General features: G+C 33.9%; 3 protein-coding genes and 1 non-coding gene across 8 annotated transcripts; 1 reads left to right on the plus strand and 3 right to left on the minus strand.

The window, feature by feature from the left end:
• Positions 1-1,733: 1,733 nt before the first annotated feature.
• On the minus strand, positions 1,734-1,822 carry LOC129304309 (small nucleolar RNA snoR8a). The gene has a single exon (XR_008591675.1). It is a non-coding gene; the product is annotated as a small nucleolar RNA snoR8a (small nucleolar RNA).
• Positions 1,823-8,664: 6,842 nt separating this feature from the next.
• LOC129300181 (uncharacterized) lies at positions 8,665-9,590 on the plus strand. The gene has a single exon (XM_054938718.1). The coding sequence runs from the start codon at positions 8,958-8,960 to the stop codon at positions 9,429-9,431; it is 474 nt and encodes a 157-aa protein (XP_054794693.1). The 5' UTR covers positions 8,665-8,957; the 3' UTR covers positions 9,432-9,590.
• Positions 9,591-11,635: 2,045 nt separating this feature from the next.
• On the minus strand, positions 11,636-13,226 carry LOC129300167 (uncharacterized). Of its 2 annotated transcripts, none has more exons than XM_054938699.1 (3): positions 12,527-13,226; positions 12,310-12,413; positions 11,636-12,224 (listed from the first exon to the last, which is right to left on the minus strand). In XM_054938699.1, exons 1-3 carry the CDS (start codon positions 13,183-13,185, stop codon positions 11,656-11,658), a joined length of 1,332 nt encoding a protein of 443 aa, XP_054794674.1. In that variant the 5' UTR covers positions 13,186-13,226; the 3' UTR covers positions 11,636-11,655. The 2 variants fall into 2 exon arrangements, with proteins under 2 accessions (XP_054794674.1, XP_054794682.1); XM_054938707.1 differs by having other exon boundaries at positions 11,636-12,212; positions 12,527-13,225.
• A 2,738-nt stretch (positions 13,227-15,964) lies between these two features.
• On the minus strand, positions 15,965-22,333 carry LOC129299661 (kinesin-like protein KIN-7N). Of its 4 annotated transcripts, none has more exons than XM_054938146.1 (19): positions 22,095-22,333; positions 21,899-21,988; positions 21,659-21,777; positions 21,464-21,577; positions 21,297-21,378; positions 21,152-21,219; positions 20,966-21,040; positions 20,654-20,796; positions 20,480-20,582; positions 20,308-20,388; positions 20,042-20,110; positions 19,916-19,975; positions 19,650-19,793; positions 19,019-19,315; positions 18,484-18,570; positions 17,903-18,061; positions 17,541-17,810; positions 16,542-16,601; positions 15,965-16,418 (listed from the first exon to the last, which is right to left on the minus strand). In XM_054938146.1, the coding sequence occupies exons 1-19, from the start codon at positions 22,237-22,239 to the stop codon at positions 16,194-16,196; spliced, it is 2,391 nt and encodes a 796-aa protein (XP_054794121.1). In that variant the 5' UTR covers positions 22,240-22,333; the 3' UTR covers positions 15,965-16,193. The 4 variants fall into 4 exon arrangements, with proteins under 4 accessions (XP_054794121.1, XP_054794113.1, XP_054794104.1 ...); XM_054938138.1 differs by having other exon boundaries at positions 16,542-16,634; positions 22,095-22,332; XM_054938129.1 differs by having other exon boundaries at positions 15,965-16,601.
• Between the last annotated feature and the right edge of the window lie 1,464 nt (positions 22,334-23,797).

Raw genomic sequence — 23,797 nt, forward strand, 5'->3', positions numbered from 1 at the left:
TATAACTTCTTGTATAAAATTAATGGGTCACTCATTTGCCATTGTTTACATAAAGATATATGAAGCTTTTAGATAAAAGATTTTATAAATATTTTTACACCTTTTATTTATTTATTTATTTATTTTTTAATGGTCAATGTAGGCATTAGTCAAATTTCATGCTTTGAATAATTTTCATCAAAGTTAGAGGTATTTTTACACCATTGTTTGGAATGTCTAGCAGGCACCAGTCTGTTAGTCTCCTCTACCTCTGGAATCTTCATCTTCGGATTTCCTCTCTCTTTTGTATTTCATATATTCGTCATTCGTGTGTGTACCTTTAGTTTTTGAAAATACATAGGCAGACACACGGCTTCATCTTTGCTACTTGCGCCATAAGTTCGCTGCCCAATTGCCACAGCAGCATTGTACTCTCTTCATTTCAAATGATAATTTTAAAAACATTATGCATATCAATAAAATATAACAATAATAGCACAATACTTTTTCAATTAGTTTTTAAAAATAATATTATAATTATAAATTTTTAAAAATGTCCTCACACAATTAATCATTACATTATAATATTGGTATTTTGATTTTCTCTCCAATTAAAGAGTAATATCAAAAAATATTATTAATAAAATTTTACTCTTATCAAATTATCTTATATTATGAGATAAAAAACTCTTTCTATATTGTTCTATATAATCTAAGATGGAAAGAGTAGTTTTTTAAATGGAGTTAATCTAGATTTTTTCGGGAAGACAATTAGTACGAGATGAGAAACTGCTAGAACTATTTCCAAGCAATATAAATATTAATTTGAAAATTGAAGCAAACTTGTGTATGAATCATAACTAATCTTTAAATTAGGCACTCCTACTTTTATTGAGATAATAGAAGCACTAGGCCCAAAAAAAAATTAGAAGCTTTTTAGAAAGGTTTAAATATACTTTTAATTTTTTAATTTTATATAAAATTTTAATTTGATACCTTAATTTCATAAAACATTTTTTGATTCTTTAATCTTAATATCATTAATTTAAAATGATGATTTTTTGTATTAATTATTTTTATTTTTTTAAAAAATTAAACTTAATATATTAATATTTAATAATATTTTATTAATATTTAAAATTTTAATATAAAAATTTATTGAAATAAAAATAAAGCATTAAAATAAAATTTTATGTAAAGTTAAAGGATAAAATGTATATTTTATCTGTTTAAAAATTTTTATGATTAATTAAGTTTTCCAAAAGAAGAAAAATGAACATTTTGATATAATTTGAGATTTGAGCTGGTTTACCAAATATTGGTTTTATCTTTTTAGATGTTTATGAAATTTCGAATTATTTTAGTCAAACATTATTTGAAGCCACGAATATCGATTGCAAAAACTGTGTCGTGGACAGTGGATAGAGTTTTTGAGATACCACGCATATCGGATTTAGATACAAGGTGTCATGAAGCACCATTTTCTTCAGGAGCGTTCTGATTCTGTGATAAAAAACCTCCATTGGAAAAACAAGTGAAACAAACCATAACAATGCTCGGGAATATGATATGGTGGCGAGCGTAACCCCGACCTCAAGAATCAGTGTAAGATAAGGGCTTTAAACACCACTCAATGAATTTCAGGAGTTGGTAAAGCAGGAAGCAAACGCAATGAATTGCCCTGCAAATCCAAGATTCAAACTCCTCTTAATCTAAAAACACAAAAGAATCAAAAGGAAATCAAGTAGAGGGACGGTGCTCATATTCTATGGGTGTAGACGTGTCTGTCATGCCATGGCGATAGCATTCAGAACGAGGAATTGTTTATAATCATAGCACCCCCAACTCTTTCTGTCTTCCACCATTTCATCAGATAAAAGAACAAACATGCAATTCACTCAAAAGAAAACAAATCGAACATGAATCCAACAAAAACAAAGAGGGAGAAGCCAAGAGTGATTATCACAATCACAGGGAATTAGCAGGAGCAGAATCAAGGACTGTGCGTCGCAGGTAGAGATGCCGCTGCTTGGAATTCCAAAACCTAGATTGGGAGATATTTAAAGAAGAGGGCTCAGGCAGGGAGCAAGCCAGGGTTTAAAACCCTAGCCGCAAAAGCCGAACCTCTCAGGCCCATTCATTTAGTTTTGGGCTTTACTTCCCTTGTCAGCCCTTTATATGTTATCCATCTCCAAACGAAGCCTCATATATTTAAATAGCTCACCTCTTTTCTTTTCCTTTGCCAAATAAATAAATAAACGCTCTCTCAGTTTTTACACGTGTGTGTGAATGTGCCCGATAGATGTTAAGTTGAAGTTTTTTTAAATTAAAATTCAGTTAAAATATGAAAAAATATTTAAACAAAAATTTTATAAAGTCCAGCAACATATGTAATAAATGTTAAGATAAAAAAATTGCACAAGATCTGAAAATAGCAGCATTATTCATGATTTTTTAAAATTACAATATCCAGTGAATTTTTTTATAGAAATATATTAAACTAATTTGTTAAGTCATATTTCTGTTTTATCATAAAATTTATTTTAATTTTAAAATAAAACTATATCATTTCTAAATATAACGTTAACATCGTTAAAGATTGCATTTCCAATTCTAGTAAAATTGAATGTAATTATAATTCAAGATGATTTTTTCTATTTTCAGATGATTTATTATCATTTTTATGAATTAAAAATTTAAAAATATTTAAAGGATCATCAGTTACCATTATTTTTAAGGCTTGGAAATTTTCCGGTCAAAAAAGGCTTTACATTTTTCACTCGCTCGGACGAAGAAATGTCTTTGTCGTGGGAAGAATGGCTGTCCATGAAACAATGGACTTTTAATTTTTGCAGCGTTTGTTTCTGTGGGTCTCTCGATAAAAGTCTAGGTGTTCAAAACTTGAATTTAAAAAGAATGGGTACCATAATTTAAAAAAAAAAAAAGAATTTTTGGAAGTACGGTATTGTTTTTTTTTTCCAAAAAAATTATTTAATGACAAGTTATCTAGCAGCAAGGCGACATCTTTTACGTGCATGAACTTTAGGGTTTGAATCCTTTATCGGCAATTCAACATGTGATTGTATGAGTTATAAATATTAAATGAATGTGTTAAAACCTGTTTTTGACTCCGAACTGTGTAAATTTTGTTCTAAAACGTTCAAAATCGAATGTTTTTGCTCTTATTGTTAATTGAGATTATTAAGTTTGAGCGTAAAGCATTATTTGGTCGACTATTTTTCCCAACGTGACATCCAGCTAGAGGTGTGGATAGAGGATGGAGATGAGAGTCTCATGATGAGACCGCCTAGAGAAGTGGCTCTCCTTCAGGAAGAACAAGGGCGACGAGTGCAGGAATGAAAGGCACGAGATGGCATTGGGCATCCACACCTGCTTTGGCGTGATGCGTCGTGTATGTGGAGGGGAAGATGCTCTTCCCAGTGGCTAGTGGGTAATGAATACCCATGGCCACCTCCTCAGTCCTCCGGCATGACCCACCTTGAAAGTTGGATGCATACATGTCGGTGAAGCTGGGGAGCAGGGCTTGACTGAGTCAAAGTGAATGGAGACGGTGAAGGACAAGAGAGCGGAGGAGCCTGAGCCGATGATTCCTCAAAGTCTGAGGATGATGATGATACAACATACCATTATTGCCACCGATAATTCCTTAAATGCCCGCACTCTCCCAAATGTCAATCTAGTGATTTTTCCAAGTGGTTGAGTTTCGCATGGTTCTTCTCTCAAATTCTGTAGTTTTACCATCAGGATCAAATCTCGACGGACGGGATCACAAGTGTTGCTAGATTAGATCGCAGTTCAACACAATGAGAATGGCATCGGTATGGAGATTCCGAAGGCCGTGTCAGGGATTTTGACGTTTGGAGTAAAGTCAGAAAAATAAGCTAAGTCTACCCAGTTCAACCCATCAATTTGATGGATTGGACTAAAAAAATTGATCTATTTTTTAAGATCAACTAGACTAGCTCAATTTACAAAAATAACATGTTAAAATGGGATGATTTGAGGACTGAACGGACTGACTAAGGGGCTGGATTATTTAAAAGAAAGATAATTTATTTTTTTAATCACAATATATCTCCTTATAAATTTATAATAATAAAAATATTTTTTAAATTTATAATTTATAAATTCCAAACATATTCTTTGCAGTTGAAAGATAATGTAAATTTTTTTATAATTTACAAATGAAATTTTTGTTACAATATATAAATCAATTATGTATTATTTGTTAATCTCATAGGATTTATTGATTGAAATTAAAAATATAAATTTATTAAAAAAATAATATGAGTTTATATTTAAATTTTAATTTAAAAATAATATGAGAAAAATTATTGTCTATATATATATGATATGTTGATTATAAATTTTAAATTATTTTTAAAAATAAAATTGTATTTTTGCGGGTTGGTTTAGGTTTTCCTAGCCTGTATATCTTAGTGGGCTGATCCAACCCAATCCGCCAAAACCATAACCCACATCATCTGTCTTGGAACCCGTTTGTACAACTCTAATTTGGAGGTAGAGTACCCACGTATTTGATTTTCTTTTAAATCAAAAGTCATGACAAATATTAATTTAGTAAAAATCGAATGTTGTAATAAAAATTTTATTTAAGTACATTTTTTAAAAAATAATTTAATAAATTAAAAGTTGTTTATTACTCTAATTTTATTTATAAGTCACTTATAATATGTTTTATCAATTTCAAAGAAAACTTTAAAACTCATTAACTCTGTCTTAAAATTTAATAAGTTTTCAACTTTACCCTTATTACACACTTCAATAACATAATTTTTTTTTCTAACATTCAATAGAAGGTAAAAAAAAATTATGATAAAAATTTAATGATATGATTTATAAATAGGACTATAAAAATTATTCTCTCTCTATCCTATAAATAGGATTAGAGGGAGTAAATTATTGGGGTGAACTATGTTTTTGAATAATGTACAATTATCAAAAAAAATATTGATTTATGAAGATTCATAATTTTTATTATAAACATATAATATATTTAAAATATTTTTAAATTTTGAAAACAAATTAAATAACATAAAATTTGACATGTTAAATAAAAATAAAGTCTGGTATATTAAAAATCATATAATAAATAGTATAATACATACTAATATTGAAAATTAACATGATTCAAAAAAATATAGGAGCATGATAAATTTTATTATTTAAAAAAATTTCAACTAACTAGAGAAACCTTTGTTGGTTAATGAAAATTTTAAATGACATAAAGTTTGATATATTAAATAAAAAATTGTAAAATATAAAACTTGATATATTGGACAAAATTTTATCAATATTTGAATATATATTAATGCTAAAAGTTAATATGATTAATTTTTTAATTTATAATACTAAAAATTTGATATCTAATTGTTATTATTATTTAAATGATGGTTATATTTCTAATGTGTTAATGATATTTTTTAAACAAAAGAATAACAAATTAAAGTTGGGTTAACAAAGTTAAATAATATCCCACTCTTTAAATTTAATTTTCAAAAACTCAATGCTTTTAATCTATCAAATTCACTTTCAATAACATTTTCAAATTATTTTTATTATGTACCTTCAGATCTTTATTTTTTTCAAATAATATCTCACATTTCAAAAATAAAAAATACTTATCAAATTAAATTAAAAATAAATTATCCAAACACACCTGAAAAAATGGTATGGATTTTGTTCTAGTAGAGAGGATTTATTTCAGGGAATAGAGAGGAATTTTTTTTGAATCATGACTGGGGTTAGGGGTTGGTTTTGGTGCTCATTAGGTGACGAGCACCTTGATGAGCAATCTGATTCAAATTTTTTAATTTTAATTTTATATTTATTAAAATATAAAATATAAATTTTTAATAAATTTATCTTATCATCAATTTGGATAATATATATTTAATTTAGATGGTTTAATTTAATATTATTTTTTAAAAATTTTATAAATTAACTATCCAAATATACTTAGAAAGTTAAAATCTAGTTTGTCCGGAGTATATTTAAATAATTAATTTATAATTTTTTTAAAAAATAATATTAAATTAGATTATTTAAATTAATTTTATATTGTTCAGATTGATAAAAAGATAAATTTATTAAAATTTTATAATTTTTTACATTAAAAAATAAAAGTTATAAATCTAGACTCTTTAGATGACGAGCACGCAACAAAACCAGACTCCTGGGGTAGGCGTCCACTTTGATATCATGTGATGCCGTGTAGGTCATATTCGGGCACCACATCTTTAAGATTACGGCCATTTGCTCTAACGACAGGGGTTAAATTGGTCTGGTTATAAACGTTTTTAAGGATGAGAATAAGGATAAAAATGCATTAAGATTGAGTTTAGAACATTGCATGTAACTAAGAGTATAGTTTAGTGGAAAAAATAGATCTCAACCCTAAATTAATAACATAAAACATAGTAGTCCACGTGGTTTGATATAATTCTAATTAGTTATACCGTGGTATGACTTTTACAAGTAATTAAAAAATTGGTGATTTAGCAGCTTTTGCTGGTGGGACGGCTCTGAAAAAATAAAAGTAGGGATGAAAAGGAAAATTGTGAGCGTAGTCTTAAGCGCGGGCAGTGCTTTCCCTTCGATTTAATTTACCCCCACTTATTCTAATCTTTGGGTGCAAGATTGGTTGATGGCAAATTTTTTTCATGACATAACGAGGACCATTAGATGTGGTTTGTACTATCAAAATGCAAGCCAAGATAACAAAATTTTTATAAAGTAATAATTTTATTTTATTTTTTGTACATTCAAAAAATAAAGATAGTGAATTTTAACATATGGATGCCCAAAATAAGTAATGGTGATAGATGTTGATAAATACTGAAGTGATGTTTAAAAATAATACTTTTTGAAAACTAAAGCTTTCTTTAAAAATTACAATCAATATTGGTTTACAACTTTTTGTTGTTCATAATAAATCTTCTATTATTCATAAACATCTTTTTGTATTGGTTCTAAACTTACATCGTTTAATAATCAATATTAACAAAAAATTATTTATAATAACTTTGTATGGAAAGAAACCACCTTTTAACATGTAGAGTTTTTTTTTTAATTTATTTCCTTTCATCAAGTGATATTTTTTTAATTTTATAACTTTTTAAAGGTAATTTGAGAATTTCAAGAGATGTGACATTATTGATTATAGCTTTTTACACAACATTTCACAAAACTTCTTTAATTTATAGGGATGTAACCCCTTAATTTATAAGGTATGACTTAAAGAAAAACATTTCTTCATTATTCTAACACGTTTTCAGTAACAAAAAGTTTTAAGGGTTGTTTCCAAAAATACTGTAAGAAGTCGAACATTATTATTTGTAAAAAATAAAATAAATCATTCTATTTATTAGCTGTCAACGGTACTTGAATTATTTTTCAAATCAATCTTTATAAAATCAATCCTGCGAGGAGCTTGGATCTAACACTCATCGTCCCATACCGCCGTATTACTAATACCTGCAAATGCCATGCCATGCGCTGAGTCCGGATCTATTAATGTACAAGTTCAATTTTATTATCTAACTAAATCTTCACTTTTCACGCTTAAGGAAAACATATTATTAAAAGAATTTGGTTTATTACTTAAAACAGTATTCTTTTTTTTCAGTTAACATTTTAAAATATTCGTTTCTTTTAAATATAATATATCAGTGGATCAGGGCAATTGGCCTTTTAGGTCATTCGAGAGGATCCCTCATATTGGCTGACGCATGAATCTGCAGATATATTTTTTAATGCAATAAGGTCATATCAGATATCTTTCAAACGCATGCGTGTAAACAGGCCAGAACGTGTTGAACCCAGTGCTAGCTGTACGCTCTTCAACAATTGTTACAAATAATGCTCTTTGAAAACACAAGTATACGTATGTGTGAATTACAATATATAAATATTAAAAGTGACATCTTTTTTATAAAATTTCTCAGCGAAGCCAACAACCATATGAATAAAAACATCTAGGACAAAATGTTCAACATCGTTGAACATCAATAATCATTTTAGTCATTTGCGGGCACACCTAAATAAATACCTCAAGTAAACGATTTAACGCTTTTCTTAATTAATCATGACATAGTAGAAAAACCTTCAATGCATGTGTTATAACTTCTGCGATTATGGATTAGCTTACAAAGGTTTTTTGGACTCTGATGAAAATTATTAACAACGGTGAGTTATTAGGGGAGAGGAATCGCGCAAAACAAAAACAATATAATATAAAAGCTGATATAAACCTATTTATTCTGGCATACAAATTCTCATACACGTAGGCCGTGTGGCTGTACAAAATACGTCCACGACTAGCCGTTTTTCCAAGGAAGAGTCCTAATTTATAAATACGCTAGCTTTACCCATTTACTTTATTCAAACGTTTTATTGTCATGGCCTTAATAACTTGACCATATATAGTATTCTATTGAAAATCATCGATTTTAATTTAGCGTTTCTCTAGGAGGGAGAATATTGTTTGTATCGTAACTATGGTAAGAATTAGACTAATTAAATAGATATAGATGCTCGTGGAGCAGCTTCACTTTGAACTGGTCCAAACGTGCAGGAGGGGCGTGAGTGAAATCTTATAAGAGAAGCATATCTCTATGCATGAGCCAAGTCAACCATTCCTAAGTTTGTCTGATCTCTTTGTCTTATAATGCCTATGCAAATTCTCGCATGTACCAGGTCTTCTTTACCTAACTTGTCCGTCATTTTCTTTCCGTGTTTGTTTTCAAAGCCAAAAGCTAACAAATTGTATTCCAGCCTCATGTTGAAGGCGTTGTCCTTTTGAGTGCTGATGACGTTAAGATCAGTCCAGTGCTATTAATTTTGTCATACTCCATATATAAGGATTAAGAAGGCCACTCAATCATCAAACTTCACCAAATAGCGAAACACTTCAACTCTTAAGCTTGGAGCAATCGATGGATGGATCGATGAGTACTGGTAATGATTCTTCCCAAGGAAACGTGCCCTTCTCATGGGAAAAGAAGGCCGGCGTGTCCAAGGTACACCAACCAGAGAGCCTCACGAGAGAGGAAGAGCTGCTGCATAATCTACCACCTCCGCCTTGCACGACGGAAGTAGGCGGCGGCGGCAAGATGAACTGTGGAGTTCAAGATATTCAGAATATTCCACTGCCTCCGTGCGCGTTTCAGCCTCCTTTCTACAGAACGTCATCAAAAAAGGGACTGTGGGTGCAAGACGACGATCCTTTCTTGGCTGCTTACAGAGAGTGCACCAAGACTCGAAAACTCGGTCGCAACAAGAACAACCGTGAATCGGTGTTGAGGAAGAGCATGTCGTTCTTCTCCTGTAAGCGATCCTGCGCTGTTCGGAACAATAACTTGGTCAGGATCTCTCACGTCTCAGTCCCACACAACGTCCATAAAGATTAATTCATCTTTGTGTCAGCCTAGGTTTTTGTCTTGTTCCAGGGCCGTTTGCTATTCGCTGTTCTGCGCTTTCCTTCGTCTTTCTTCATTTATATATACTATAGAAAGGAAAATTTGTAAACAACATTTAGACAGTGCAATTCACGACTTTTCCAATTTCAATTTCGTTTTTCCACAAGTGTGCGCCTGGATTAGCACCTAAATTACTAGCATCACCCATTGGATCAGCTTGCAACGCCAAGTCCAAACTACACCTAGTAGGGCAGCAAGCATTCTGTTCGAGTTTATAATAATACACAACCTCCATATGATATTTTATTTTATTTTTTTTCCAGGTATTCTCTCAATGAATGCGGTGTACGTGGATACGAAAAACTACACTTGCTGTGCTTGTTTGTCTTCCGCATTGCTGTTCGGGTGATTCTAAATAAATAACATTAAACAATGATAATAAAATTCTAATATGCGTTTTTGTATCGTAATCAAATTAAAGAAGACAATCATGAAACTTAGTCGGCCAAAAAGTTAAACACTAGTATATAAAATAAAAGGGAAACATTTTTGTATGGCACAGTAAAAAGGTTTTGTATTGTGGGGACGGGACTTGACTTTTTGTTAATATCTGGCTAATCCTAGACAGAAACTGAATGGAGACATCTTCCAACCATGCTACGGAATTTTTTCCCTTTAATCTGATACAATTTGATTTGCGTATATTCTCAGGGCCGGTTAACGCCATAATTCTGGTAATTTCCTTTGTTTCGTGATCACGCCATTTATGGATCCAACTCTGGTGGGCCTGCTAGTTAGGGCATTGGATTAAACACACACAATACTTTTTGGGCCATTCAGTATATCCATATATATGATCAAATCCATGAAAGCTTCCCATTAAACAAAAACATTACAACCACCTATGCCACAGGAAAAATAAATTTCTTTTCATGTGTGCCGTACATGGGAACAAAAGAACATGTTAGGACTTTACATGTGTTTAGGGTCTACTCCAATAGCCTGATATTCAGTTTTTTTTTTTTTTTGGGTTAAAAAGAAAGCATAACAATTGGACCTGGTTTCCTTCATCAGAGCGTGCGGGCAGAAGAGGGAGATCAAGATAAGAGGGAGAGACTGAACAAAATGGAGACAAGCTCCAGAGGAGGCACTGGAGCAGCAGATTGGATGTGGATTCTGAAACCAAGAAAATCACACAAACATGGCAGTGATCGCAGAAGAGGTCTAGAGAAAGGTACATGACATTAACTTTGATTTTGTTCAGGCTCATGATGAAGCAACATTTACATTATATGCTGATAAACGCTTCAATGACTGGAAACATTGGGACGATGATTCCGCAGTACCATTATCTCTTTCTTTTCTCTGGGATCGAAGATTCAGCTATACTATTTCAGCAATGATTTAATCCTTACCCATTCTGCTCGAAATCCCGAACGAGGATGTCGAATTGAGCAGCATTGCAGTGGGAATTTTGATTCAAACTGAAGTATATGCAATATCATACAGAGCCTAACCCATATACGGTAGCCACTCGAATGAATTAGTGCAGTGGCAGAGTTGAGTGGCGTGATTGCTAGGGATACTCTGTTTAATAGTGTGGTACTGAGTCTAGGCGATAAACTAGACAATGAAAGCAGCGATTAATGAGAGGAGAAGTCATCATTATGCCCCCACGGGAATTTTGGACTTGCTTGTGACTATCGCTTTTAATTTTTGGAGATAAGGAGGGGAAAACTCTTGGCCCCTGTATAATTTGTCGTCTGGTGGTTTAAATGTCTACATCCAACAAAACTATTACGATTACACATTTTGCCTTCGCATTTATGGCCTCCAATATAACGTTTTTATCTGATTAGCTGCCAGTTTATCAGATAACTCCAAAGCCCTATGCATGTATAGTTGTCTACAATGACAGACGCTGCTCTAACTGTCTTATTCAGTTTGTGCTATAATGATTACTAAGATTGAATACCGGTAAATCACGGACTACTGTTCTGTAATATACTGGTTGAGCGAAAAAAAATGCCCATTTTCATTTACTGCAAAATTTTCTTTCTTTTTCATTTTTTTGGTCCTCAATATAATATCTATGGTTAAAACGACTATATGAGGACATTTTGATGATGGTGTTTAAAATGAAGCTGACAAATAAGACCGGGTCATTATTAAAGGTGCGAAATGGGTCACAAGGATTCACGACTTAAATGAGTCGTTATATAGATGGTGGGAAGATATCAACCATTTCTGATACAATTTCGTTGTTGATGCAATCCAAAATTGCATCGGCAACCTCAAAGCTAATATCCTTCATATGTGGCTCCAAATCACTCCATTCATTGATTGATTTCAAGTGATCCGAAGTCAACAAGTTTGTGAGGTTTTTCCGATCTCCAGCCTGTTGACCCCACTCTCTCGTTTTCTGACAAATGAGGTTACCCAACTCCTCCGCCCCCAATAATTGTTTGAAACCTGTCTGTCCCTCGCCTGTTCTTGGGAAGCTTGCTGCAATCTCTCTCACACAATCAAATAGGAGTTGCTTTGTCTTGTGCAATGCTCTTTTAGATTTCAACACTTGAGAAACATTTGTCCCAAGAATCTCTCTGAAGTCCTTGCTAATGCTATGTCCATCTCTCTCAGCTGACTGAATCAGCAGTCCCCAGAAAGCAGCTGATAATAGCGAGTCTTCTGTGATTTTCTTGGGCATAACAACTTCTCCGCAATTCAATATTCTCTGTTCCCTTCTCCCAACATCCTCCTTCACTCTCTCATCTGCCAAACAAACTGACACATGTTAAAAACATAAAAACATGGTTCAAAACTAAAGAAAATGGTTAAACCTGCGCTTGTCATGTGTGATGTTACTTACTATTTTGGGATACTTGGACTTTACGTGATTGTATCCTGTCCAGTAAAGCAGGGCTTTGTTCTATGTATCTCCAGCGGTGCTTTTCATTACTAGTAGCCTGCTGGCTTTGTTATTGAGAGTAACCAAACTAATTAATATATTTTCCCTAAAGTAGTAAGATTCTATTGTTTTCTAGAATGAATAGCTTTACTCTAGGTAACTAAATTTGAGTTTGTACCTCTTCACCGCAATATTGCATGCATTTGAAGCACTGCAAGTGTCTGAAATAAAAGAAGGCTGATCTTTATGTGATGATATCCAAGTCTGCTCTTCAATTTCTCCCGTCTCTGAGCATGAATTGAACAGGGTGGAGCTACTAGCGGATGAAAATCTGTCTGTTTCCACAACCTTCTGAATAGCCCTTTCTGTCTGAGGAACACTGACCGCATCTTCATCTCTATTGTCAGAGTCTCTGGTTATAGGGGTTTCGCTATGGGCAGCAAGCTTCTTGTATACAGATGTTAGAACTTCAGAAAATGAAAGCAGAGCCTTTCTCTTCTTGTTTAACACACAACTTGCTGACCTCTCCAGACTCTTGCCTGAGTCTCCAATGTCGAAGCCGTTGCCTCCTTGATCTTGAGTTAAGTTCCATTTTCTGGAACAACCTCTTTCTAGAAGGTAAAGCTCTAGGACAAAAGGTTGCTGTTCCTCGTTTAGAAACTCGCTAAGCTTTTTCTGTGGCCTGGAGGTTGAAGCCATAGTGATGGCAGGAATTTGAAGGGCTTGTTGAAATTGGAATGTATGGGGGTGTACAGGAATAGAAGATGAGGTTTGCAAATTCGGGTGGTTAAATGATGGCGTGAGATGTGCAGAGAAATAAATTTGGATGGCCAGCATATACCGTCAGAATGAGATGTCATAAAGCTTGGGAAATTATTAATAAAGTCCTTATAAGTTCCAAGCTTTCCTAGTCTTAAAAGGTTTTGAATTTCATTTTAAATGAATTGCACACACTTTAAGGGATCGCTTTACTTGATCTGCATCCATATTCAATGACAATGGTCCCATATAAAAATTGTCATATATGTGGAGATCAACCGCTATGACAATATAGCTGATTGGAACAGAGACCGAAAGGACAAGTTCACCTAAGATGGTTTTGAGCCTATGAATATTGATGCCACCATCGTCAGACGAAGCCACTTTACTGGTCTCTGATAATTTGATACTGGAATTTCTTACCTAATCGAAACATCTCTCATGTTTTTAATAACGAATATGTACTCTTCCTTTTACACTTTAAACCTTGTCGTGTGAGGGAGATAGTATTGCTTGTATGTGAACATATGATAATTACCCAGTTAAACTTAAATCGAGAAAGGATAAGTTCTGTAGAGTGTGTAAATCGTTGCTTGAAAGTGGGGATGGCTAAACAAAATGATTAGACACATAATGCAATAGCAACGTACTTTCTTGTTAAACAACTCTTCAATTGCAGTGCAGGTGGGGGGGGGGGGGACGAAGATGGAACATGGTAAAAGTGAGAGTTAATGGGACAATTGTGTGGGCTTAGCCTCTTTAAGCAGGACAGGTGGAGATGGTTTGACCGAAACTCATATTTTCTGTTGTCTTTTATTTCCATTAGGTATCCTTCTCGGGGCAGTTCTATTCAAAACACGTTCTAAGTATTAAATATAAACATCTTTCAGTGAGAATTTTAAACTCATTAATAGAAGCAATGCGATTATTATTTTATCGTTGTTAATTATATGTAATCTCTAATAATAATGTTTTCAAAACGCATTGCAACCACCAATTTCGATTTGTCTGCATGCCACGCAATCAAAATCCAGTCGGCGATTCTTAGCTGTTTGCATCACGGGCTGCACTTATAAATTCTGTTGTGGGGTTCCTTGAAAATGATCAGGAGCACAAGGGATAACTGTCTTCTGCTTCAGATAACGTGTGAAATAGAAAAGCATTGTTGTTCATAATCATACCCAGGGTAAGAAGAAGGAGGAAAAAGCACACCCACCTTGCACGATCATCGAGTCATCCAAATACAGAGCACTTGACATTTAAGGAAAAGATCAATTAAGCACTGGTAAAAATTTATATTAATTAAGGATCACTTTTTTATCAAAATTTGAATAGACATTTGTCGATGTTGATTAGTTTTTTATCAATAAATAATTTAAATTTTAATAACTTATTCTAAATTAATAACAATTTATTTAAATTTATTGTCTATTTAAATTTTGATAATAATTGATTCTCAATTGATATAAATTTTTTTTGATAGTCCTTAGTTGTTATTTTCCCTTATATCATTTGTAACTTTTTTAAATAGAGATAAATTTTAAAAAGTTGTTTTATTTTTAAACAATTTATAATGATTTGACTACTTTTTTAGTTTGGATGAGTTAGTTAGAAGTGTCATATGTATTTTTAAAAAATGAAGAAGTAAATTACATCTTTGAAAAAAAAAAACAATAAGCTTTTGGTTTTACAAACCTAGGAGCAACATCTTACGAATGACTTATTTGAACTTAGATTGAAAAGCGGATCAAAAGTTTTATGAAATAACTTAAATATTAACATATCATCTAAGTTTTCGTAATCTTTGAAGGTCTCAACTTTTATGAAGATTTTAAATTAGACATGTTAATGTTTGCTACAACTTAACAAAAGCTATTAATCTCATTCAAAATGAATACACCTAAAACCACACATCCTCTTATCAAGGATATCGGAAAGTTCAGAAATTTCCATATATGAGATTGAACTATCACTCTTCGTCATACTTTTGAGAAAAACTAACCGTTAATTGTGTAGATAAACTTGATCATATCATAGATCACATATATATATATATATATATATTGGGTAGAAATAGATCATGATAATTTTGATATCAAGATTTTAGCTCTGCCTGTTAGGTAAAGGGAAATTTTACTCTCCGAGATGATTTAATTGCCTTTGTTCTGCACAGTTTTCTTTGTTGCCTTGTAACTACAAAAAGAAGAAAGAAATGCAGAGTAAAAGGGCTAGAAGGCAAAGACACACGATTCTTGCCAAATAAAGATGTCATACTCTTAAATTTAAGAGGACGGAGTGTGAACTAGCATCGATATTAAATTGGAGATACAGAAGCTCCTATAAATTATATCGCCTGTGTCTAACTGATGTAATTTAAAATATCTAAACAATTTTTTTAAAATGACTTTACGTGTCACAAAATGGTTTTGTACCATAGTAAATAAGAACACTGTTTGGTAGAACATTTTTAGATGTTGACTAAATATTCTTTTTTAAGTTCAATTATGAATACACTCAAAAGTAATTATTTGTGTTGATTGGAGCTTTAAAATTATCCTCCCTACTTTTTATATGTACCAAGTGTTATATACTTCAACACCATGATGATAATTGGACAAAATTCATAATTTTCGTTTTGGGAGATGGGTGTCCGTGAATTGAACCACCTAGGTCCATCACTGCATGGCCTTCAGAGTGTTTGTTAATCCTCATTCAATAAGAAATTCAGAAGAACTATGCTGCAAATCGAGTGTCCTGCTAGTAGAACAGTCTGCACAAGAAAATAGGACACGAGACGGAACTAAAGGTTCTTTGATGTGGCTTGATGTTCACAGCCTCCTAATCTAACACTTGAATAAATCTATCAGTCACAATATATATTCGTTAAATTAATTGTTCAAGAAAGCAGTGACGCCAAACAGATTGATACCATAGTCATGTCCCTTGAGCCTAACTAGTTGCAATGATCTAAACGAATCAGCGAGGCTAGAACCTAGAATCTAAATAAATATTTCGTGACAGTATAGGGTTAATCTCCAATACAAAAGAAACAGAAGGCACAAAGAAACTGCCCGTTTACTGCATATCTAGTCTCGACACCCAAGAGATTTGGGTACTGAGATTGTAGTCTGAGCTCTTAATTTCTCAACTGTGGTCCTAAACTCATCGTGGAAAGACATGAGTGATCTCTGACGGGAGGCAAAAGCCGCAGTGAACTGCTTAACCTCTCCTTCGAGATGTATTCTTCTCTGTACCTCGGTATTTAAATCCTTCAATGTATTTTCCTTTTGGTTTGAAACCATTTCAAGTCTCTGGGATGATTCAGAGACCATCAGAATCAAAGAGTCTCTTTCCTCTTTTAAAAGTAGAAACTCCCTTTCCAAGCTATTATAGTTATCTTTTGAAACTTCCAGAAGGCAATTATTGATACTAACCTCCTCCTCTAAGCCCCGGCACCTTTCTTTGATGGAGTTGAGTTCATCGCACAGCTTCTCCTTTGAAATAGAAGTTTCTCCCAAATCAGAGCCCTTTGTCAAAAAGAAATTAGTTTAAGAAAACCAATAACCTACAATGCTTTGCCTCAGATTCTAGCAAGAATGCAGTTCTATCTTCTAACCTACGATACTCTTCAAAAAACAAGTGCACACTACAGTTCACACAATGTGTGATATTATACTAAAACCTTAACTCTACGTGCAGTTCTTGCTGCATAAGTTTTCATTTCTCTCTTTGGAGACTGAGAACCTTCTATAACTCTGAACCGTAGTTCCTTGGTCACAGTCATTTTAAAACAAGGTTCAATGACTTTCTGAAGACACTAATTTAAACTCTATCAAGTGATTGATTTGATTGTTTATTTCTTACTACCCGATAGAAAATCCTCTGAGCTGTTCCCACGTAACATCATATTCAATAAGGTTCACTATGACGGTGCTGTATGATTATGACGGACTACTATTCAACAGATGTAGCAAATGGAATCTCATAATATTTCTAATAATTTCTTCGAGAGAAATCATTCATTTTAAGGTTTCTAAGAAAAAGTCGCGACTAATGAAAATAAACCACGATAGGGATAATCTGTTATCTAATATGAAGAGCATGTCTTATTTTACAAGGGCACCATGAGAAGCGCATCTGATTAACTTCCATGGATTGACATTCCTCAAGGAATAACTATAATGAGTAAACAATGGCTTTCTCTGTCTTGAAAGGATATAGAATGAAACGTATGAGGAAACTACTACATTTCTTGAGCATTAGCTTAGTATAAGCTATTAGACTGATGCCATACTGGCTTCAGGTGTTAAGTGTGTGATTCACATTTAAAGCATCAAAATTCTGAGAAAGGGCGTAAAATATCCCAAACATAAGACACAGAATGCAAGCACAATTAATGATTGATATCTTGATATTTGTGGCCAGACAACTACCTTAAGTTTGCAGCGGCAAAAGGGACCCCTCTCTTGTTCCTTCTCAGTGATTGTGCTTTCTGATGACTCCAATGACGTGATTATAGTGTTCAGCCTCTCATGAAGTCGTTTTTGTTGTTCGTGAATCAAAGCACCGTTCCCGGTGGAAGACCTGCCATCATCCATGTCTCCCGTAAAATGAGCTTCTAAAGTAGCAAATAGCTGTGCTCCTATTTCAGTCATGGTCGAAAGCACTTCTGCAGCCGACAATTTGCCGTCCGATACAAATCTCTGTTTAAAACACAGGAGACAATTAATTTTCTTTCTCTGTTAGATCGGGCAAACAAGGGTTTAAAGAAGCTGATTTGCAGCACAGCTCTGACCTGCAATACTGACAAAGCCTCCTCAAAATTGTCTTTGAAGTTTCCAACGGATTTAGATAACCTCCGAGGATCTTCCCCAATCAGTCGTGCTTCTCGTTGATATTCAAGTGTCATAGAAGTTGATTGCTTGTTCAGTTCTGCTCCCTCCGAATTCATTCTCTGGAAGCATATGCATTAACATCAGCCCACAAGAAAGGGAGTGATTAATCAATCAAAGAATCAAAAGGCAAAGGCTTCTTTGTAGATATATACTTCCATTGCTCCGATTCTCTTATAAAGCAACACAAGATGTACTTTCTGTTGACCGAAAATTATGCTTTATATCTCCATGACTCGATGTCAACACCATCAAATGGTTTCATGAGTTGAGGACAAACCAGGATGGACATATTCTGGTAGCAAAACTGCTATGTTTAACTTTCATGTTCATACTTTTAGTAGTTCAATGTCGGAGCATTAACTAGTTCATAATTCAAGTGTGAAGTTAAACAAGTTACGTAGTTGATCATCCAAAATATCATCCAGCGTATGCGGGTCAACCTTCAATCCAAGGGAGAGTAAAACGTAACTTTTACACAAACCTCGAGTTCATTTATCTTTCGATTGGCAAGTTCCAGTTGTCTCTTCAAATCTTGAACCTCTTGTTCATACTTTTCACTCAAACAGCCCTGTGAAACCTTAGCCAAATTAAAACAACAGAAAAAGAAAAGGAACAAAACAAGGAAAGCAGATTGTATATATACATCCTCAAGTGAGATAGTGACATGGTATCAGTTGACAATAAAGCACGAACCAAATTAGAGCGCAATTCTAATTCTCAGAAAATCTGGATACATAATCATGGCAATGCAGGATTGAAGGTTTATATGTTAAGTACTATCCGACAACTATAGCTGAAGAATGGAAGGATTTATCAGATAAAGCATAGCAAAATAATAGCTGATAATTATCTCTAGACATCGAATACTCTTCTCTATTATATCTTCATTTAAAGAGGACAAACTATATACAGCTAGTTATCTTTTTATCAATTTTATTCCTCTCACGGTGATGTGGATCGTAGATGAATACAACAGAACAGAAACGCAAGATATCTATAAAATAAAGGAAACTCACTGGAGTGATATCACTTGTCGGGAATGATTGAACTTTTCGAGCGGGAGTAGCTTGAAGTGAATCAAGATCTGCTACATAACCTTTGTTCAATTTCAGCCACGTATTTTCATCAGCCACATTGCTGAAAGCATCTGGAAGAGGGCTATAATCTGGCATTGTTGAATAATTTGAACGCGTGGCAACAAAAGCATTGGAAGGTGCCTTTAAACAAGGGGTTCTAAAAATATCCCCTTGAGATGTACTATTAATTTCATTGCACTCTTCCTTAAGACCCTGCCTTGAAAAATCCTGCCCCGTCTGTTGTAAGAGTTAGTCAGAAGACACGGATATAAAAATCTATAGACAACAGCCAAAAAAAACCTACGCATTATGGGCATAGGGCTGTACGAGAACTTATCAGCAGGTATTATTTTCCTATTATGAATATCAAACCTCAGAGAATCAACTACAAAGTTGGTTCCAAGAGAACTTATGAGCAGGTATTAATGCATTTAATGTTGGACAGAGGGCATCTCCGTAAGAATAAGGGGAAAAGAATAGGAATTCCGAATGCCCCTCCACCTCTCAAACAGTGATGGAATCTGAAGATGCCATGAGAGTAAAACCAAAACTTTGTTATCGATATACGCACCTGACTCCTGTTCCTCTCACAATCTGACGAAGAAACGACACCACTGAGACTTTCAACTTTCATCTGTTTCTCCCTAATCCATAGATCACGTGACTTCCTCTCCTCTTCCAGTTCCATTTCAAGCTTCTCACGCTCCAGTTCATACTAGATAGTATAATATTAACGGATAGTCAAGACTAAGTAATAAAAGAAAAGTGCATTAATGCTTTGGCAAGAAAGTAAAGGCAAAAGCAACTCAGCACGCAAAAGTCGCAAGAAAAACCTGCCTTGAGCATATCATTCCTTAATTTAAGAATCTCTTGCTCGAGCACTTCAGCATGTGATCCCTGAATGGTAATTCTATTAAGATTCTTAGCCTTCATTAAACAATGTCATCACAATACTATTATTACCTGAAGCTTCTTACGTAACTCCTCTATCTCTAACTTTTGCCGCTTTAACAATGCAGCATCCGTCAAAATCTGTTAAGTCCTTATCATCAATTAAAAGACTTGGCAAAACGGCGCAAGAATGAAGTACTAGCAGAATAGCATGTAAATGAAAGTAGCTTCCAGAAATACAAAACCGAATGGAGATTCATGATTCATAAATTTACAATTCTACATCCCCCGGTTCCTGTTAACAAATCGTTAATTTGATGTGAATAAAGCACACAAACCTCATTCACTTGAACACAATTAGTGATGCGTGTGGCTCTACTGGCAAATTGAAGAGTTCCCTTTGTTTCTTCAATGTGAATCTAATGGTTAACAATATGTTGTAATTAAAACCCACAAATAAGAAGATTAAAAGAGTAAGGTACAATTGAAACATGACGATAAACAGCGTACCTCTTCTGGTGCTATAGTGCAAATGATGGAAGTTTTGGCATTACCACCAAGAGCCGGCTGGAGAATACGAGTTAATTTACTGTCACGATAAGGAATATGCCCCCTGTCCAAAAAATCAAAGGCTCAAGAATGGTTCTTTTCTATCTTCAATGTGAAAGGCATTTACTTATATACCTTTGCTTTGAACCTTCACTTAGTTTATTTATGACATTGCCTAGAATCATCAAGCTCTTGTTGATGTGTTTTCCTTCTTTCAAACGCACTCCACCAGCTCCAGTCTTAGCAATCCTTTCAGACCCAGCTAGATCTACCAAATTCTACTTCCACAATCTCAATAAGTACGTACCAAAGGTTGTATTTTTCTTAAGAGGAAGCTTCATCAAATAACCTTTCATTTACAAATCACTTTAAAAAAGCAGGACAAAAGATCGAATACATCACTCGTATGCAACAGATTCTTAAAAGCAAGGATTAAAGAATACAAACCAGTACTGAAACTCGGACGGCATCACTCGTCAAATAATCGCAAGAATTGGGATCCTTCCCTTTGCTTTCTATCACCTGCATATGTGACGCGTATGTAGGATTTGCTTTTAGGGTATTTAAGTAAAGGAAAAGCCGCCTATTGAATCTCATGCAGTACAAAGTAGAAACATTGTTAGGGCGGCATACCATCCTAAATATTGTGTGCGATCTGCTACTCCTAGCGTTCATATTTGTCTCCCCAAAGTGCCTGTTGACTGGGAAGAAACATAACTTCCAACGTAAATATAGTATGTCTGTTAAAGATAGATTGTTAGAATGTGAGACAACAAACCTTCCCCTGCTTTAATGAGATTTAAAACTTGCTCGGCGTTATTGACTATCTCCTCACGGAGGCCTGCAACAAATATTCCTCGCTGAAGGCAAACCAATCAGTAAATTTATATACCTTCATGATTATAAAAAATAAATAATAAAGTATTCAAAATGCAGATGGTCAACCTCCAAACTCTCATGAACTTGCAACTTCTGATTCTCTACCACAAGAAGGTCATTAATTTCTTCATTATAGATTTCCATGTAAGAGACTCGAATGAGAAACTCACGATCAGGTACCTGAGAACCAATTTGTTCAAAATCAGGCATCAGCCTGGAAATAAAAAAATCGACGTCAACAACTCTCGTAGCCGTACCTACCATCTGAATTTTGCGGAATATATCTTCAACTGCACGAGGAATTATCCCCGGATCTCTTTGTGAGCCATTCATGGTGTAAGTCTTGCCACTACTGGTCTGACCATAAGCAAACGCGGTTCCTGCTCATGCAAAACTCAACAAGTAACTTCAACATCAGCAAAGCAACATGGTACCTTAAAGATAAATTCTTGTTTTAATTGACTTATAGCTTGCAATGCTCAAAGACAGAGCAAAACATACCATTGAATCCTTCCACTGCAGCATCAATAATATCCTTGGTGAGGAGGTCGTAGACACTGGCATTTGTGCTTCTTTCATCAAATATATGGTCTTCAATGAAGGGTAATGGGAAAAGAACGAGAATCAAATAAAGTAGGAGATACGAACGCCATGGGAATGAATTTCATTAAGGATAAGGTAGGTCAAGATGAAATACCAAAAGCGTAAGAATAGGCAGAGACAGGAGTGCCATGAACCTTGTGAAGAGAAATGCGATTCTCTTCAACCTTCCAGAAATTACCGAAGAAGGAATCCTCTGAGATCCGAGGCCGAACCCGGACTGCGACGCAGATCTTCTCCATTTTATGGCAGATCTATCCACGATCGAGGGCTACCTCAAGCCTAATGCTAATTGAATATTGAATATTTGCCACAAGGCGGGCTGGGCGTCCGGCGTCACTACTAGTGCTAGTAAAGCTCACTTCAGAATTTGAATTTTTTTCAGTTTACAGATTTGCCCTTGCTCTACATTGTTATGATTATAACGTCCACATGTTTGGGCCAAAATATTTGGGTCTTGAGAATTTCGGATCTGACATTGTGGGCTGGGCCTATTGAATTTTTCGCCAGCGAAAACAAATGAGAAATCACATGAAAAGGATGCTGTGGATGAAACGCCAAAGTGATTGACCCAAAAGTGGAGGATTATGCTTTATGAACCATTACCATACTGATTATCTAGAATTTTTGAGCCTCGGGGTCCGTTTAGCAATCGATCTAGAGTGCGGCAAGAACTAGAATAACCACGAGACATTTAATTTAATATTTTTTTAAAAAAAGAAAGAAACAAGCAATTTGAAGAATTACTGTCAGTTAAACAGTTTTTTTATATGTTTTTTATATATCGTGTTCTGAAGATAGAACAACAAGACTCCTAGTATATTTTCCCGTAGACCTGGTAGAACAATCGAAGAATATTATGGAACAATGAAGGTCACTATTTGGACCGACAACTTTTTACAAGAAAAATAAGGGGGGAATATAAAATGCCTTTCCATATACTTTCTTTTATTAAAAAAGAAAAGAAGCACTTTGTTATGTGTTTTAAAAAGATGTTCTTTGACTTCCGCGCAGTAAGAAATATAATTTTTTTTAGAATTTAAATCATTTGAAATTGCGATTGATGAATTTAGTTGAAGTGTTTTTTTTATAAATATTTTCACTCATTTTATAAAATATAAAATCTTCTCTCTTTTTTTTTAAAAAATGAAAAATTTACAAAAATTCACCAATTGGCAACTACAACTTTAAAAGATTTAAATTTTTATACTTTCTTTATAGAGGATTGATGATCTCTATCTTCATATTGGGTGTGATTCGAGAATATTAAAAAAATCAGCCTCCTGCCGGCCTCATTTTAAACCACGTAAAATCATTATAATCAATTAATATGAGATACAAAAGTTATAATAAATTATGTTATTTGTGATTATTTATAAACTACAAACCTCGTGTGCATGATCTTTTCTCCAGTTTGCTTGGTTTCTCTGAAGTGAAATTTAATTTGATCTCATTCGGGCCCAAAAAAAAAAATCACAAAAGTTGGAACAAAACCAAACAAATTAAATATTGTACGTCCAATAATAATATCTTTGTTACAAGTTTGCTTGGCTTAATTCTGATACCGTGATGTGTTTTTCTTTTCACTTGTACAAACGGACGGGCAAATTTGAAGAGAGCGAAAGAAACTAAGCTTCATCATTGAGCGTTAAAGTGTTGTCTTATCGATAAGAGAGAAGAAAGGACATGACACACAGCTTGGAAAGATAATATATACAAATAATCCTAGCAGTTAATTGCTGTTTAATAGTCCTTTAAATCTAGAGAAATCAAGTTTTCTCCTCAGGGTTATCCATTTAA

This window comes from Prosopis cineraria, unplaced genomic scaffold (assembly GCF_029017545.1).
Source record: "Prosopis cineraria cultivar Desert tree isolate PC_DT_omini unplaced genomic scaffold, ASM2901754v1 PC2, whole genome shotgun sequence".
Taxonomy (NCBI): domain Eukaryota; kingdom Viridiplantae; phylum Streptophyta; class Magnoliopsida; order Fabales; family Fabaceae; genus Prosopis; species Prosopis cineraria.